Source organism: Aspergillus costaricaensis (genome assembly GCF_003184835.1).
Source record: "Aspergillus costaricaensis CBS 115574 unplaced genomic scaffold BO79scaffold_48, whole genome shotgun sequence".
Taxonomy (NCBI): Eukaryota; Fungi; Ascomycota; class Eurotiomycetes; order Eurotiales; family Aspergillaceae; genus Aspergillus; species Aspergillus costaricensis.
Genome location: NW_020291848.1, coordinates 50,288 through 62,559, shown reverse-complemented (window position 1 = coordinate 62,559; position 12,272 = coordinate 50,288). Strand labels below are relative to the sequence as shown.

At 49.6% G+C, this 12,272-nt stretch overlaps 5 protein-coding genes across 5 annotated transcripts; 1 reads left to right on the top strand and 4 right to left on the bottom strand.

Moving 5' to 3' along the window:
* Positions 1-294: 294 nt before the first annotated feature.
* On the bottom strand, positions 295-917 carry BO79DRAFT_61327 (uncharacterized protein). Its single transcript, XM_025689491.1, has one exon. The coding sequence runs from the start codon at positions 687-689 to the stop codon at positions 357-359; it is 333 nt and encodes a 110-aa protein (XP_025534665.1). The 5' UTR covers positions 690-917; the 3' UTR covers positions 295-356.
* Positions 918-3,018, bottom strand: BO79DRAFT_61326 (glycosyltransferase family 15 protein). The gene is made up of 5 exons (XM_025689490.1): positions 2,616-3,018; positions 2,148-2,549; positions 2,007-2,093; positions 1,547-1,952; positions 918-1,487 (listed from the first exon to the last, which is right to left on the bottom strand). The coding sequence occupies exons 1-5, from the start codon at positions 2,885-2,887 to the stop codon at positions 1,146-1,148; spliced, it is 1,509 nt and encodes a 502-aa protein (XP_025534664.1). The 5' UTR covers positions 2,888-3,018; the 3' UTR covers positions 918-1,145.
* Positions 3,019-6,671: 3,653 nt separating this feature from the next.
* On the top strand, positions 6,672-8,009 carry BO79DRAFT_222166 (PH domain-containing protein; the record flags this gene model as incomplete). Its single annotated transcript, XM_025683549.1, has 3 exons — positions 6,672-6,917; positions 6,974-7,705; positions 7,779-8,009. 3 exons carry the CDS (start codon positions 6,672-6,674, stop codon positions 8,007-8,009), a joined length of 1,209 nt encoding a protein of 402 aa, XP_025534663.1.
* Positions 8,010-8,380: 371 nt separating this feature from the next.
* Positions 8,381-10,453, bottom strand: BO79DRAFT_203827 (DMT family transporter). The gene is made up of 6 exons (XM_025681745.1): positions 10,092-10,453; positions 9,650-10,009; positions 9,592-9,597; positions 9,465-9,537; positions 9,002-9,417; positions 8,381-8,941 (listed from the first exon to the last, which is right to left on the bottom strand). The coding sequence occupies exons 1-6, from the start codon at positions 10,209-10,211 to the stop codon at positions 8,615-8,617; spliced, it is 1,302 nt and encodes a 433-aa protein (XP_025534662.1). The 5' UTR covers positions 10,212-10,453; the 3' UTR covers positions 8,381-8,614.
* A 269-nt stretch (positions 10,454-10,722) lies between these two features.
* Positions 10,723-12,246, bottom strand: rab7 (Rab family GTPase YPT7). The gene is made up of 6 exons (XM_025680204.1): positions 12,034-12,246; positions 11,897-11,950; positions 11,739-11,834; positions 11,489-11,668; positions 11,247-11,394; positions 10,723-11,197 (listed from the first exon to the last, which is right to left on the bottom strand). Exons 1-6 carry the CDS (start codon positions 12,061-12,063, stop codon positions 11,088-11,090), a joined length of 618 nt encoding a protein of 205 aa, XP_025534661.1. The 5' UTR covers positions 12,064-12,246; the 3' UTR covers positions 10,723-11,087.
* Between the last annotated feature and the right edge of the window lie 26 nt (positions 12,247-12,272).

The following is a 12,272-nucleotide window of genomic DNA, read 5'->3' as shown; positions in this document are numbered from 1 at the left end:
GCCCCTCCCCCCCCAATCTTGAAGAGGGTCCAAGTCTTGGTCTTGATTCTCCCATTTGACCCTTCCTTTATTTTCCCGAGAACTGGAGATGACCGACCAGATAGATAGTATTATTTTAGCACCAAGTACCAGGAGTACTTCAACATTACTAGAACATCCCATGCAACTATGGACAAACAGTAACTTCAAGACTTCGAACCATGACAATATATGGATGCGCGTAAAAGTGTGATTGAAATGAAAGGAAATAAACTTCCCGTTTCAACACGAGAGAACAGAGAGAAGCATATAAAGTAGATATGTACATTTCATGACATGATGTGGGAAGAACGGGGCATCGAACTAAAAAGAAATATTCAAAGGGGAAAAGAAAACAGCAGATTGATGTCAAAACAGCAAAATAGGAACACATGAGGCTTGCGCCAGGTGGTGGTAAGTAGGGACAAAAGACATTTGATAGGTGCTAATACGGTGCGGATGGCCCGTTCGGCAGGTGGTAAATAAGTAGGCTCTAAGAGATCTGCAACAATGTCTGGTCGTTGTCGGTCGGCGATCCTTCGCTTGTCCATACAACACCCCCCCCCCCAAATACCAACTGGAGATTTGCTGTTCGCTGCCTGACAAATGTCAGGGGTAAGCCACGAGGGCGAATGAGAAACCACCAAAGCATGCCCACCACCACCAGACATTGGGTATCACAAGCAGATGCATCCAGCCACGCAACCTCACAACGTACGTTTGTGCTCAATACGAGGAACGAGATTGCTTCTGGCCTGCCATCGCTCCAGTGAGCCGAGCAGAAACGTGGTCCAGACGAATGACTTGGTAGCCGACTTGGATTCCCAACAGCACGGCCTTCTGAGCATACACTTTTTTCTTTTTAGAGTGATTGCGGCAAACCAGGTGAGATATACGAAGCACGCTAGATGTATTTGTCCATATTGATGAGAATGGCCACACCGTCTTCCACGTAAGAAGCCGTCAGATCCGTATAACGCCGTCCAGAAACCCACAGCCAACGTAACATGCAGGCTCAAGCAAATAACTCCAAGGGCGAACCGAGTAATGCTCATAGTCGAACAAATAGGTACGGAAACCAGGAGGCGAAGATTATACAGCGAACATTAAAGGGCAACAATCCGAATCTATGGGGATGCCCATCCTCCAGCAACTTCGACCCACTCGGCGAGACAACTGCCCTGCTTGCCTTCAACATCCACAATGTCGGTGTCACACCTGCACCTGCAGCCGACACCGTTCTCTTTGACGGGATCAGGGTTCGCCCAATACTCGTCCTCTTCAATGCGCTCCTTTTCGTCCTCGGTTGTCGTCTCCAGCCAGGGGATTCGGGGCAATTGCCGTGCAGGAGCATTGGCAGGGCAATGCTGAATAGTAGTGTGCCGATAGCCGAAGTCACGGAAGTAGTGGATGTCACTGGGGGACAGGAGAATACCGGCGGCCAATGAATGGATAGGCGCATCGCCCCACTAGATCAGTCAGGTCAGTCATATCATATCGAAGACGAGTCAGGTACGCGAGAACATACTCTCTCCATCCAGAAACCTCCACTCTTATCCATCATGTCGAAGAACTCCTCATATTCCTTGCTGCGGAAGAAGTCCAACCGCGCAATCTCGAAGTTACTCCAGAAGTGGCACATGTTGTACTTCTCGCCTTCCATGGCTTCCGGGTCAACATCGGGAACAGTATTTTCACCAGGCTCATTTTGAAGAATCTCCTCAGGGAGTTTCTCTTGCTTTTCCTCCTCGGGCTTAGGCTCTTCTTCGGGTTTCTCCAGGAACATTTCCCACAATCCCTTCGATTCCAAGTTGTGTTTCCGCTTGTAGGCAGATGCGTAACGGAAGATGTTGGGGACGGTCTCGCGAAGCTCCTTGACAGCGATCGTGAAGCCGTAGGTCTTGTTTGCTTCCGCCATCTTGATGAATGGATCACTGGTTAGGATGTCAGTATTGGCCGATACGCAAGGATCCATGGGAGGGTCGTACTATGTAATATCACAGAAGTACTTGATCTCAGGCTCAAGGCGCCAGTACCATTCGTATTTCATGAGCAGGGGGTGCTTGTAGAAGTGGCTATTCAACGGTCAGGATGAGTGACAGCGGAGTGGAGATGATTGGGAAACTTACCCGGAATAGAATCGGCACATATGATGGTAGCTCTCCATGCCTCCGTACATGATGGCGGCGTCACCCTGTTTCCGAACACCCTCCTTGGCGACTTCATGATCAACCCAGTCGGGGTAACCCCACATAGACTCATCAATCTTGCCAAACTCAACGGGGGCGCTGGTGTAGTTCTTGACCGTCGCCTTGAAGGCGTCATCGAAATCACCATCGTTCAGGAAGACGTAAGGGTAGTGGAACCAGCGGTTGAAGTGTCTTTCAATAGACTTGAGCGACTGAATAACTCCGTCCAATTCCTTGTTTCTGGCAAGGACGACGAAAGCGGCATTTGCGCGCGGGGCGTCGGTTTTCTCGACGGGGAGACAGCCGGTAGCGAAGACTTTGTCATATTTTTCGCTTATTTTCCTGTCAAATCGGCGCGTGGTTAGCTATCGAAAATTTTGTATCTCGTGCCTAGCGAGTAGAACGAACCTGATAGATGGCGGAGTACCGGCAGGGATGAGAATCCCCCCAGGGGAAGCAGGATGTCGAACAAAAAGTAGTAGGATAAGGACTATTACAAGGCATGGAAATAGTAAAACAAATCCCAGGGGTATCGAGATCGAAGAGTTGCCCTTTAAGCGTATCCTCCGTTTGAAGAAAGCGAATCTGGACAGATTACGGCCTTTCTCGCGCGACGAGTCATCTAGGGGCAGACTCGGCGTGGAGGGCAGCCATTTCGTAACCCGTTGAACGAGGCCCATGGGTGCAAAAGATGGGCCACACGGCTGATTGAACAGCGATGGCACACAGTAGTTTTCAAATATCAGCAGTCAAATGAAACAAGTTTCTCAGATCGAGACCTCTCTTGTCGGATATTAACCCAAAGGGAACGTCGATGACAAGAGATATGTACGTCCGCACGCGAGCGCCGAGGAGCGAGACACTGATTTATATTTCACTTTCCAAAGCCGAGCGATATGAAAACACAAAGAAGCGATTAAAGAGTATTATAATCGAGAACGGATGGAGGATCCCGATCTTGACGAAGCGAAGGGTCGAAATAAAGAGCGGCCGGAGGAAAGCCTCCTTTCTCGCCAACTTTTCCCTCTCAGTCGGCCAAGCAGAGGTGGGCGGGGGGGAAGTCGACAGCAACGCAAAGGACTGGTGTCCGGAGCAATGAGGCCGAAGACACGATTGTGGTCGACGAGGTCATTAATCACGATCAGAGGGCGGGGGGTGGCAGGCTGAGGCTGGGTGGAAGCCGAGAGCTGCGGGAGGGCAACCGATGAGATGAAGGCTCGAGAGAGGATTATTTGGGGATGGGGATGGGTGGAAGTTCCGCCAAGGCCAGGGAGGCGCAAGCGGTCGTGGTCACAGATGGTAATTTACAGCCTACCCTCCAGCTCGGGAGTCGCGGCTCTCCTTTCCAGACTGGTATTCTGGTAACGTATTACAGTTAGCCTATTTGCGGTAGTCCAACTGGTTCTCCCTTTCGTTCTTGTCTCGTTTTCACCCTCTTCCTAAATCCCTCTTTTCTCCCAGACCAAATCACTGGCGGTAAATTATTGCTGACTTGGTCGGTTAGATTGGTGGCACTTTAGTAGAATGACCAAAATTACGTCTAAAAAAGGCACTATAGAAACCACACAACCCTTGTACTGTGGTTATTGGGGGGAACTAAAGGGAAACGAGTCAAGACAGCACCACCGAGAGAAAAATTCGGGCCTGATGGGCGGTAAGAACTAGGAATCTATCTGTACAGGCCTTACCGACCCAGCCTTTGGTACTTACTTTGGGAGTTGGGAGAGTTGGTGCATGCAAAAGACCCTGAAGCTTAACCTGCAAAACACGTCCTCCTTGAATCATTCTTAATTTTGGCCGGGTGGAATCTGGCAGTCGTCAGCAAGTGTCAAAGGGTATTTTTTCCTGGGCCCTTTTGAGTTCACGATCAGCATGGCGAACCACCTTGAAGGGCAATTAGAAGTTGAGAGACCACATTGGATTTCTATTTATGTTTAGTGTTTTCCAGAACCAGTTCCTCTCGTTCGTTAGCTTGGCGCGACCGTCGTCAGACACCAGAGGGTTTAGATCTCTTGGTGGCCGCGCTTCGTAACCGCGGGATGCAACCACTCTCCCTTGACCACGCATGTGTGTCTTGGTAAGTAGTAGTAAGAGTAGGCAAGACAAACTTCCCTAAAAGGGGCCAACACTAGCTTGCTTCAAGATGTTGTTTTGATTTTCTCCGCCTCTACAATATTGAAGAAATGAGAGAGCACCTTTACCTTCTTACCTTCATCTTCATACTTAGCCATGATGCCGATAGAGACAGACGGACGGACATGGCTCGTTCATTGTGTAATAAATGGGCCCATTAGCATGTCTCTTTCACTGTCCTGCAACTCGGGTCCGAGATCTGACTCGGATTTCGGATGCAAGTTCTGCTGGAATTGATTCATTGTATGAAATCAAGACTGATAATCTCCTACGCATATGGCAGGAGAATAGGAGATCTGGAGTCGACTAAATGGTAGCAAATTATCTAGTCTAGTGTCCAGTTTCTTACACTACTATCTCCTAGGTTAACTCTAGCAACCTAGCTAGGTGGTTTACCAGGAGATAACTACTCCATACCGTTAGTTAAGTAGATAGAATAAATACTCCTTAGTAGTTCTAGCCGGTGAATTCGGCCCGACTGAGCAGGAGATGTATTGTATGGTAAAAGCGGGCCATTGGTACCTGGTGGTATTACGAGCCGGTAATTTATGCATCCAGAACCCTGAAATCCCACCGGGACCCACACGTGACCCCGGTCCTAAGGGGGGATCTGTCAAGGTGGCCTTTTAAGGCTTTGCTGGGACACGGCAGTCTCTATCCCGGATCCTGGATAGAAACGGATGCCCTCGTTAGGATTCCGAAAGGAGAACTCCCGCTTGAGTTTCGCCCAGGGCATGGCGATTGGATTGACAGAGCTTATACATACATAGTAAGTTTGATCATTGTCCATCGCGGGATCTCACCAATGACATCACTACCGGGAGAATAACTGCAAGTCTTTTTCATGGCGAGAGGAAGCATCGTGCGGAGCTTCGCGGCTGAGCTGTCACATTATCCAATGCGTCGGTGAAAGCATGTAGGTCGGTAGATATTTTACCTACCCTTCATATACTACACCTTATGTAGGTACACGCAACATGCATGTCGGGACGATAACTCATCTCATGCACGGCCGTCTTCAGGCATTAATGCTGGTAGTAGTACTGTATGTAGTACGTATTGGTCCGTCATGATCTGCAGCGCGGTCAAGGGACTATCCATCTATCTATCTATCTACTACTACTCGATGCTCTCCGGAGAGTAAATAATAACTTACAGTACATACATAGTCCTATTATTAGCCACCCGTGTGGGCAATCAGATCCGTGGATCTGCCGTGTATACTAATTGTAGAGATCATATCCGTTCATGATTCACGTAGTTTGATGAACCCGAAGAATGTCGGGGAAGAAGACCTGTCTTTGGAAACTCAAAAACGTGGTGGTGTGGTTGTTGCGGGAGGGAGCAGATGATAAAGTAACTACTACTACTACTACTACTACTACTAGTAGAAAGTAGAAATGGGGGTCGTCGGGGTCATGGCTACTACCCACGAGGTATAGCAGCCCGTTTCAGTCACCATCCTATGATTGTTTCCAGCATCGGTTATTATTTTATTGTTATTGTTGTTGTTCTCCCTCCCCCTTTCCCTTAAAACTGAATCAAATCAACAAAGGGTTTCATAAAGGGAGTCGTGCAGTCCTATTCAAGGAAGGGGGTTTGAGAAACTTGTCCATTGCGAGAGGAAAAGGATGGCAGAAGGCGCGAAGGTGAAACGGCAGGGGAAAGAAAGAGCCCGTCGAGGGTCGAGGTTCCAGCTTCCAACGGGACTAAACCCAAGATGATCTCCAAAACAAAAAAAAACGTCCATGCGTCCCGTTGAATTGGGAAAATTAGAAAAAGAACCTCCGCCCCCTCTCTCCTCATCTCTTTTACGTCCCCGAAAAGGATCCCCTTTTCTCTCCTCCTAACCCTTGGGATCCGTTTGGTGAGGGAGTTGCGCCTTTTTCACTTGAGTCATGATACTTCTTTATTCTGTGTGAACCTAGTACTTACTGGTTGTCGTCACGGCGAGGGCTTCGTTACTTCATCGCATTCCCTCATTGCTCCTCCCTCCGTTGTCGCTTCCCACCCGCTCACCACTCCTTTTGGCACAGCCTCCATGACCCTGTCGGTCGCGACCGACTCTAATCGTCAGCAGCCAGATACTACTATCTTGGCCAATATTTCTGCCTACCTTCTTCTAATCTTGCCGAACCTCTACCACTCACTATATATCGATCTTTTCTCGTTACAGTTCTTAAAGTGGACGCCGTCCCGGTGTGCCGTCCAGCCGGTATAGATAGCGCTATACACTCCTTCTCTCCGCTCGCGCGCCGTTCGAATACTACTTGCACACGACAGCTATTTCCGACACAGATCTTTACTCCTAGTACGAAGCTTCCTATAATCATGACTCAACCAATTCCCACATCGTACGCACCGGTTGCAGAAGGGAATCCCAAAGCTCCCGCGATCCAGCTACCCGATGGCACCGTCCAGACGTCGGCGCTTCTAGTCCCGAATAATCAATCCGCTCACTATCGCAGCGGCCATGTCAACTTGGATACTTTCTCGCCTGTCAATGAAAATGGGAGCTTCGAATTCGATCGGGTCCTGAAGACTGGAAAGGTGTTTCGTCGCGTGAAGCACAAACATGTTAGTCGTTTGCGCCGTCAGCCGAGCTCGGTTTAGAACTAACTCTGTCGAACTAGGCATTCAGGGCCTCCTGGAAACCGGCATATCTCGTTCTACGTCCCAACCTTCTGTCAGTATACAAGGATGAGGAGGCCACGAGGCTCCGAGCCTCTATCACGTTGTCTGAGGTCACGGCCGTTGCGTCGGTTAGGTCCCCCAGATCCAACCGACAGCACGTTTTTGGCGTTTTCTCGCCGTCGAAGAATTATCGCTTCCAGGCATCTTCGGAAAAAGAGGCCGAAGCTTGGATTAGACACATTCGATCAGAAACCCGCATGGACGAAGACGAAGAGGCCTTCCTCGCCTTATCAAAGAATAGCGACACCGCCGGCAACAACAAGCGCCGCATCTATGACACAACCGACCACTCCGATTTTGATCAGCGCGGACGACCAAGTTCTCCGGAAGTCGGAGATTCATTGTCACCCACTTACCATTCGAGGCGTTTTGCCTCGCCCCATGATCACTCGGGAAATGATATCACGTCATATTCAGAATGGTCCGATGGCCCTGGGAATAACAACGGCGTTCGCATGACATCGCCTTCCATTCAAAACCAGCCTGCATCAGTGCATAGCGACGGCCCTTCCTCGATTCCGCGCAATGAGTCCGCAGTCCTACGTGACCCGGAGAGAGTTGTATGCAACGGGTATCTTCAATGCCTCAAAATAAAGGGATCTATGCGCCACTGGAAGCGACTATGGGTTGTGCTGCGCCCGAAAAGCCTTGGTTTCTATAAAGATGAACAGGTATGGATTTTATTATTTCGCTATTTATCTAGCATTCCATTCTATAGCTTTGACTAACCATGCCATGTTCAAGGAATACTCTGCCGTCAAAGTCATACCCATGGCACAGGTGATCGACGCTGCTGAAGTCGACCCTATGTCACGTTCGAAACACTTCTGTCTTCAAATCATCGCGGAAGAAAAGTCGTATCGACTATGCGCACCGGATGAAGAATCTCTTGCAAAGTGGCTAGGTGCTTTGAAGAGCATTCTCGTCGCCCGCAAGAAACTGGAGCCTGCGCCCGGAGCAGCAGGCCTCCATTAAAAGAAGTACACTTGTATAACAGATTCCGGAACCCTTCGGATCCCACCCCTTCTATACATTCCTCTAAGCTTTCTTGATATCACTTTGGATTCTGGCTAGTCTACTTCAATTCTTACCCAACTATTCTCCTTTGTGGTTTCTATGTTCGCCGGTATTATATTACTTCGCACTTGCTCCTGTTTGATGATACATACCCAATGTTCTTCATGATATTTTGTCTTAATGTCTTGTGATTTTATAACTGATTGTATGAGATGTTGAGACCCCGCGAGTAAGAGACATTACAAGTTGGGTTAGTCTCGCGTATGGCTTGATTGTCCTGGATGACATGAGAAGTGATGCGGGTTTTGCGTGCTCTTCATGTATTTCTTCTCACTTTTATTCCTCCCACACAGCACACCTTGTGTTTGACTGTGGTCATGTAATTCTATCTAGTACCAATAATGCTCTCTGTGCTTCAGTCATGAGCACATTGTGTCAATGCTAATTTCACTACCAAATTTGCTTCCGTCCTCAGCAGTTCCTCAATCAGTGATAGTAAAGTAAGCCCCTTGCCTACTACCTATCTAACGTACCAACACCTCCATAGCAGGTATAGATACTTATCACCTATCCCTTCCATACTCATTACCACCATCCCCAGGAATAGCCTCATACCCAGCACCAGCACCAGCCCCTCCCCTCCCAACCACCACCGCAGGCCCCTCCCCATCTACCTCGCAGCTCTCCTGATTAACCACCAAAAACGACAAGAACACCACCGTAGCCCCAGCCCAGTACAACCCGCTCGCATACTGTCCCTGAAGCACGATCTGGCCCACGAGCGAGAGCGGGATCGTTAGACTCAATCCAACCGTTACTACTAGTGGTGTGGTGAGGAGCATTGCGTAGGCCCAGGCGATGTCGGAGGCGAGGGAGGCGAGGGCGTTTACCTATATTTAAAAATTGGTATTAGTTATCTGTGTATTGCTGACGTGAGAGAGGGGTAATACCAAGATAATCGTCCAGACTCTCCCCGTATTAGGCATTCCTACAGATTCTATACCGAGGACATGAAGAATGATGAAGCCTGGCCAGAGAAGGACCGTGTTGAATAATCCTACTAAGCCGAAGAATAGTTGCATGTTGACGCGGGATTCGTCTCCCACTTGCTTTTTTAGCACGATGGTGTATACGCCGTATAGGATGGCGCTGAATGCGGCCATTGCGTCGCCGAGGGCGATTTCGCCGGGGGTTTTGGAGGGGAAGGTGCTCCCGCTGCCGCTGGTATTGCTGGGGTTGTCGGCGGGTGACATGTCGACGCGGGATATGAGGATGATGCCGATCAATGAGGCTATTACCCCGATGAGTTTGCGCATGGTGAAGCGCTCGACGCCGATTAGGGCGCCGAAGATGAGGGTCCAGACTCCTGGTTTGGGGTTAGTTTTTGGTGGTGTTAAGTGGTGGCGTACGTACCGCTTGTTGAGGTGAGAATTGTGGTGCTTCCTACTGTTGTGTATTGGAGACAGGCCATTGCGAAGTAGTTTGCCTGATTGAGTCAGTATTAGAGGATGGATGGCTCAATTAAATCGCTAGTACTCACGGAGAACTGGTGCTTGTTAGCTTTTCAGTTTGGAGATTCAGTGTAGCGATATGCTTACCCATAACAAACAGAACTCAAAGCTCAGTTTAGCTGTCGCCTTCAATCCCAGCTTAGATGGCTGACCTCGGGGTGCAGCATTGAACCCAGCACCAGCCCATGTTTCAGGGTCTTCGTTCTCGCCGCGCCAACGCTCCCCACTTGCATTGTGACTGAGTATACCCTGTGCCTCGACGTTCGTATCATGAGAATCGAGGTGCTCCAATAGGCTTTTGAAGGACCGAATCCGGTAGAGCTTCCCTGCTTGCCATAGTTTCAAGAGCCGTCTAGAGAGAATTGTGAAGAGAGGAAGGATGAACAACGAGGTGTTGATGTATGTCACGAAAAACGGTTTTGAGTATGTATCGTCGGCGAATATCGTCTGTGAAACATAGACAGAGACTAAATCAGCACTACACCGGGTATATTATAGAGTGAAGGGTCAAGAGTAGTCAAGCACATACACTGGCGAGGAAGTTCGAGGCCGTCCATAGGAAGACCACGACGAGCAGCAGGCAAATGCCCAATGTTCGTCTCGCGGCACCGACCAAGATCGAACCTTCCGTGGTCTCGGGTGCTTCCATGGTTTTTGAGTCCTTTCCGCGTACTTTCTCTGGCCGTCAGTAGCGGGCGATAAGAGGACTCGCTATGAGTCGAGGCTCTATAGAATTCCCCGCCGGCGCACGCGATACGAGGTATACTAGAACCCCCGGACCGCGAGTAATCCGTTTTAGATCATGGGCACAAACGAAGGCCATACAATTTGAGAACACCACCTGTTCCAGCAGGCGATAAAGAAGGGGGCGTGGACGGAGTAAGATCGGGGGGATTCACCGGAGGAGAGAGGGAACCCGGAGGCGGAGTGACTCTGCGGTGTAACCCGAACTGATAACGCCGAGCATCACGAGATGCGCCGAGATAAGCACGCGACGCTTAGCCGATCCTGATCTCCTCCACCATACCACTGGCTCGTTGGCCAGCGGGATCCTCCTTGCTTCTCGGGTTCTAATTGGGAATTTGAACTGACTATGAGAAACATAGGTCTTGCGTAATACAACACTAGATGTGTGGTAATTGCCTACTTAACCGGCTATACTGTACAAGCTTTCAGCAGATAAGCAATAATATTCCAGACTCCTACAGAACATGATAGTACCTTCGTACCAGAAAAGCAAAAGGGAAATATTAAGCAGAATCAAGACCATCAACGGATATCCCATGCGAATTGGCAGGCAAACACAAGACAAGGAGCGTGACACATGAGGAGCTCCATAACTGTATAAGTGCAGGTGTTCCCAAAAAGAACAGCTACGCTCTTCCAAGCTCAAAAGTTCATACGAGGCATTGATGTGCTCTGACAAGCACGAAATGGGAGCGTTCGGAGGCGCGTACAGCGAAAATGGAGCGGGCTTGAAGCAGAAATATAAAACGTTCGCAAGGCATGTCTAGTATAGGGGTCATTAACAAGCGCATCCGTCACGCTCACCATCAAGGTGGATGTTGATCGGGTCGCTGAACTCCCCACTAAATTCTTCTGCCTCTTCTTGTGCCAGAGCGCTCCGGGCGATGACTGAGTGCAAAATTAGCGATGCATTGAACAGTCAGGATAAGTAACCAACCTTCAAAAGCCTGCTCAACGTTGACGGCTTCCTTGGCACTCGTTTCGAAGTAGGGAATGTTGCCTTTCGACTGGCAGAACGTCATAGCCCGTTTCGAAGAGATCATCCGCTTGCTCTCTTCCACATCGATCTTGTTACCAATCACAACCTGAACCCCAGTCAGTATTCGTGTCCACCAGCCTAACCATCGCGCAAACCATGCGCCTAGGTCAGATAAGATTGAAGGAAGGAGAAGTCCTTACAAAAGGGAAGCTCTCAGGATCCCTGGGGCTGGCCTGGATCAGGAACTCGTCGCGCCAGCTGTCAAGGGCCTCGAAACTCTTCGAATTGTTGACATCGTAGACCAAGACGCAGCAGTCCGCACCGCGGTAGAATGCAACGCCGAGGGACTGGAATCGTTCTTGTCCTGCAGTGTCCCAAATCTGTTGAGAACTGGTTAACTCCAATTCCCAGAATCGCTCCGTTCATCTTCGCAAGCGGGGGAGTACATGCCTGCATTGTCACTAGCCGATCATCGACTAGAACCTCCTTGGTGAGAAAGTCGGCTCCGATTGTGGCCTTGTAGCTTGCGCTGAACTTTTTGTTGACCTGTTGAGCGAGATGAGGGTGAGTGGGGATCCGAGGAACAGCTGGGAGATAAGGCCACCGACATATTGGTTCATCAAACTCGTCTTACCGACGCCGCTATCACCAAGAATGATAACCTAAGAGATTCCGAGAGCTATGTGAGTAATTGAAGCTTTCATCGAGGCGGCTTGGCCTGCATGAGTCGGGGGAGGCGAGGTACCTTCAACAAGACCTTCTTCCGTGACGACATGGTGGAGATATGAGGGGGCTGTGAGTGTATGGACAAGTCAAGCTCTGTCTATAGAAGGGGAAAAAGCAAAGAGAAGTTCGATATAATCCCGTCAGCACAGCGAGGGATGCAGTCAGTTGGCAGAGACACCGAGCGAGTCGGGTAGTTGTTGTCAAGTAACAAACAGGAAGAGTGATGGTTGGGCCTGGACGGTGAACTGAGCCGAGCTA

Coding starts and splice junctions, on each gene's coding strand:
- BO79DRAFT_61327 (XM_025689491.1), bottom strand. CDS start 689: ATGTCTGGTGGTGGTGGGCATGCTTTGGTGGTTTCTCATTCGCCCTCG.
- BO79DRAFT_203827 (XM_025681745.1), bottom strand. CDS start 10,211: ATGGAAGCACCCGAGACCACGGAAGGTTCGATCTTGGTCGGTGCCGCG. Junction 9,418..9,464: donor AATTCTCACCTCAACAAGCG/GTACGTACGCCA, acceptor ACCCCAAACCAG/GAGTCTGGACCCTCATCTTC. Junction 8,942..9,001: donor GAGTCTGGACGATTATCTTG/GTATTACCCCTC, acceptor TTTTAAATATAG/GTAAACGCCCTCGCCTCCCT.
- rab7 (XM_025680204.1), bottom strand. CDS start 12,063: ATGTCGTCACGGAAGAAGGTCTTGTTGAAG. Junction 11,669..11,738: donor ATCGGCTAGTGACAATGCAG/GCATGTACTCCC, acceptor AGTTCTCAACAG/ATTTGGGACACTGCAGGACA. Junction 11,395..11,488: donor ATCCTGAGAGCTTCCCTTTT/GTAAGGACTTCT, acceptor ACTGGGGTTCAG/GTTGTGATTGGTAACAAGAT.
- BO79DRAFT_61326 (XM_025689490.1), bottom strand. CDS start 2,887: ATGGGCCTCGTTCAACGGGTTACGAAATGGCTGCCCTCCACGCCGAGT. Junction 2,550..2,615: donor GGTACTCCGCCATCTATCAG/GTTCGTTCTACT, acceptor CCGATTTGACAG/GAAAATAAGCGAAAAATATG. Junction 1,953..2,006: donor TACTTCTGTGATATTACATA/GTACGACCCTCC, acceptor CATCCTAACCAG/TGATCCATTCATCAAGATGG.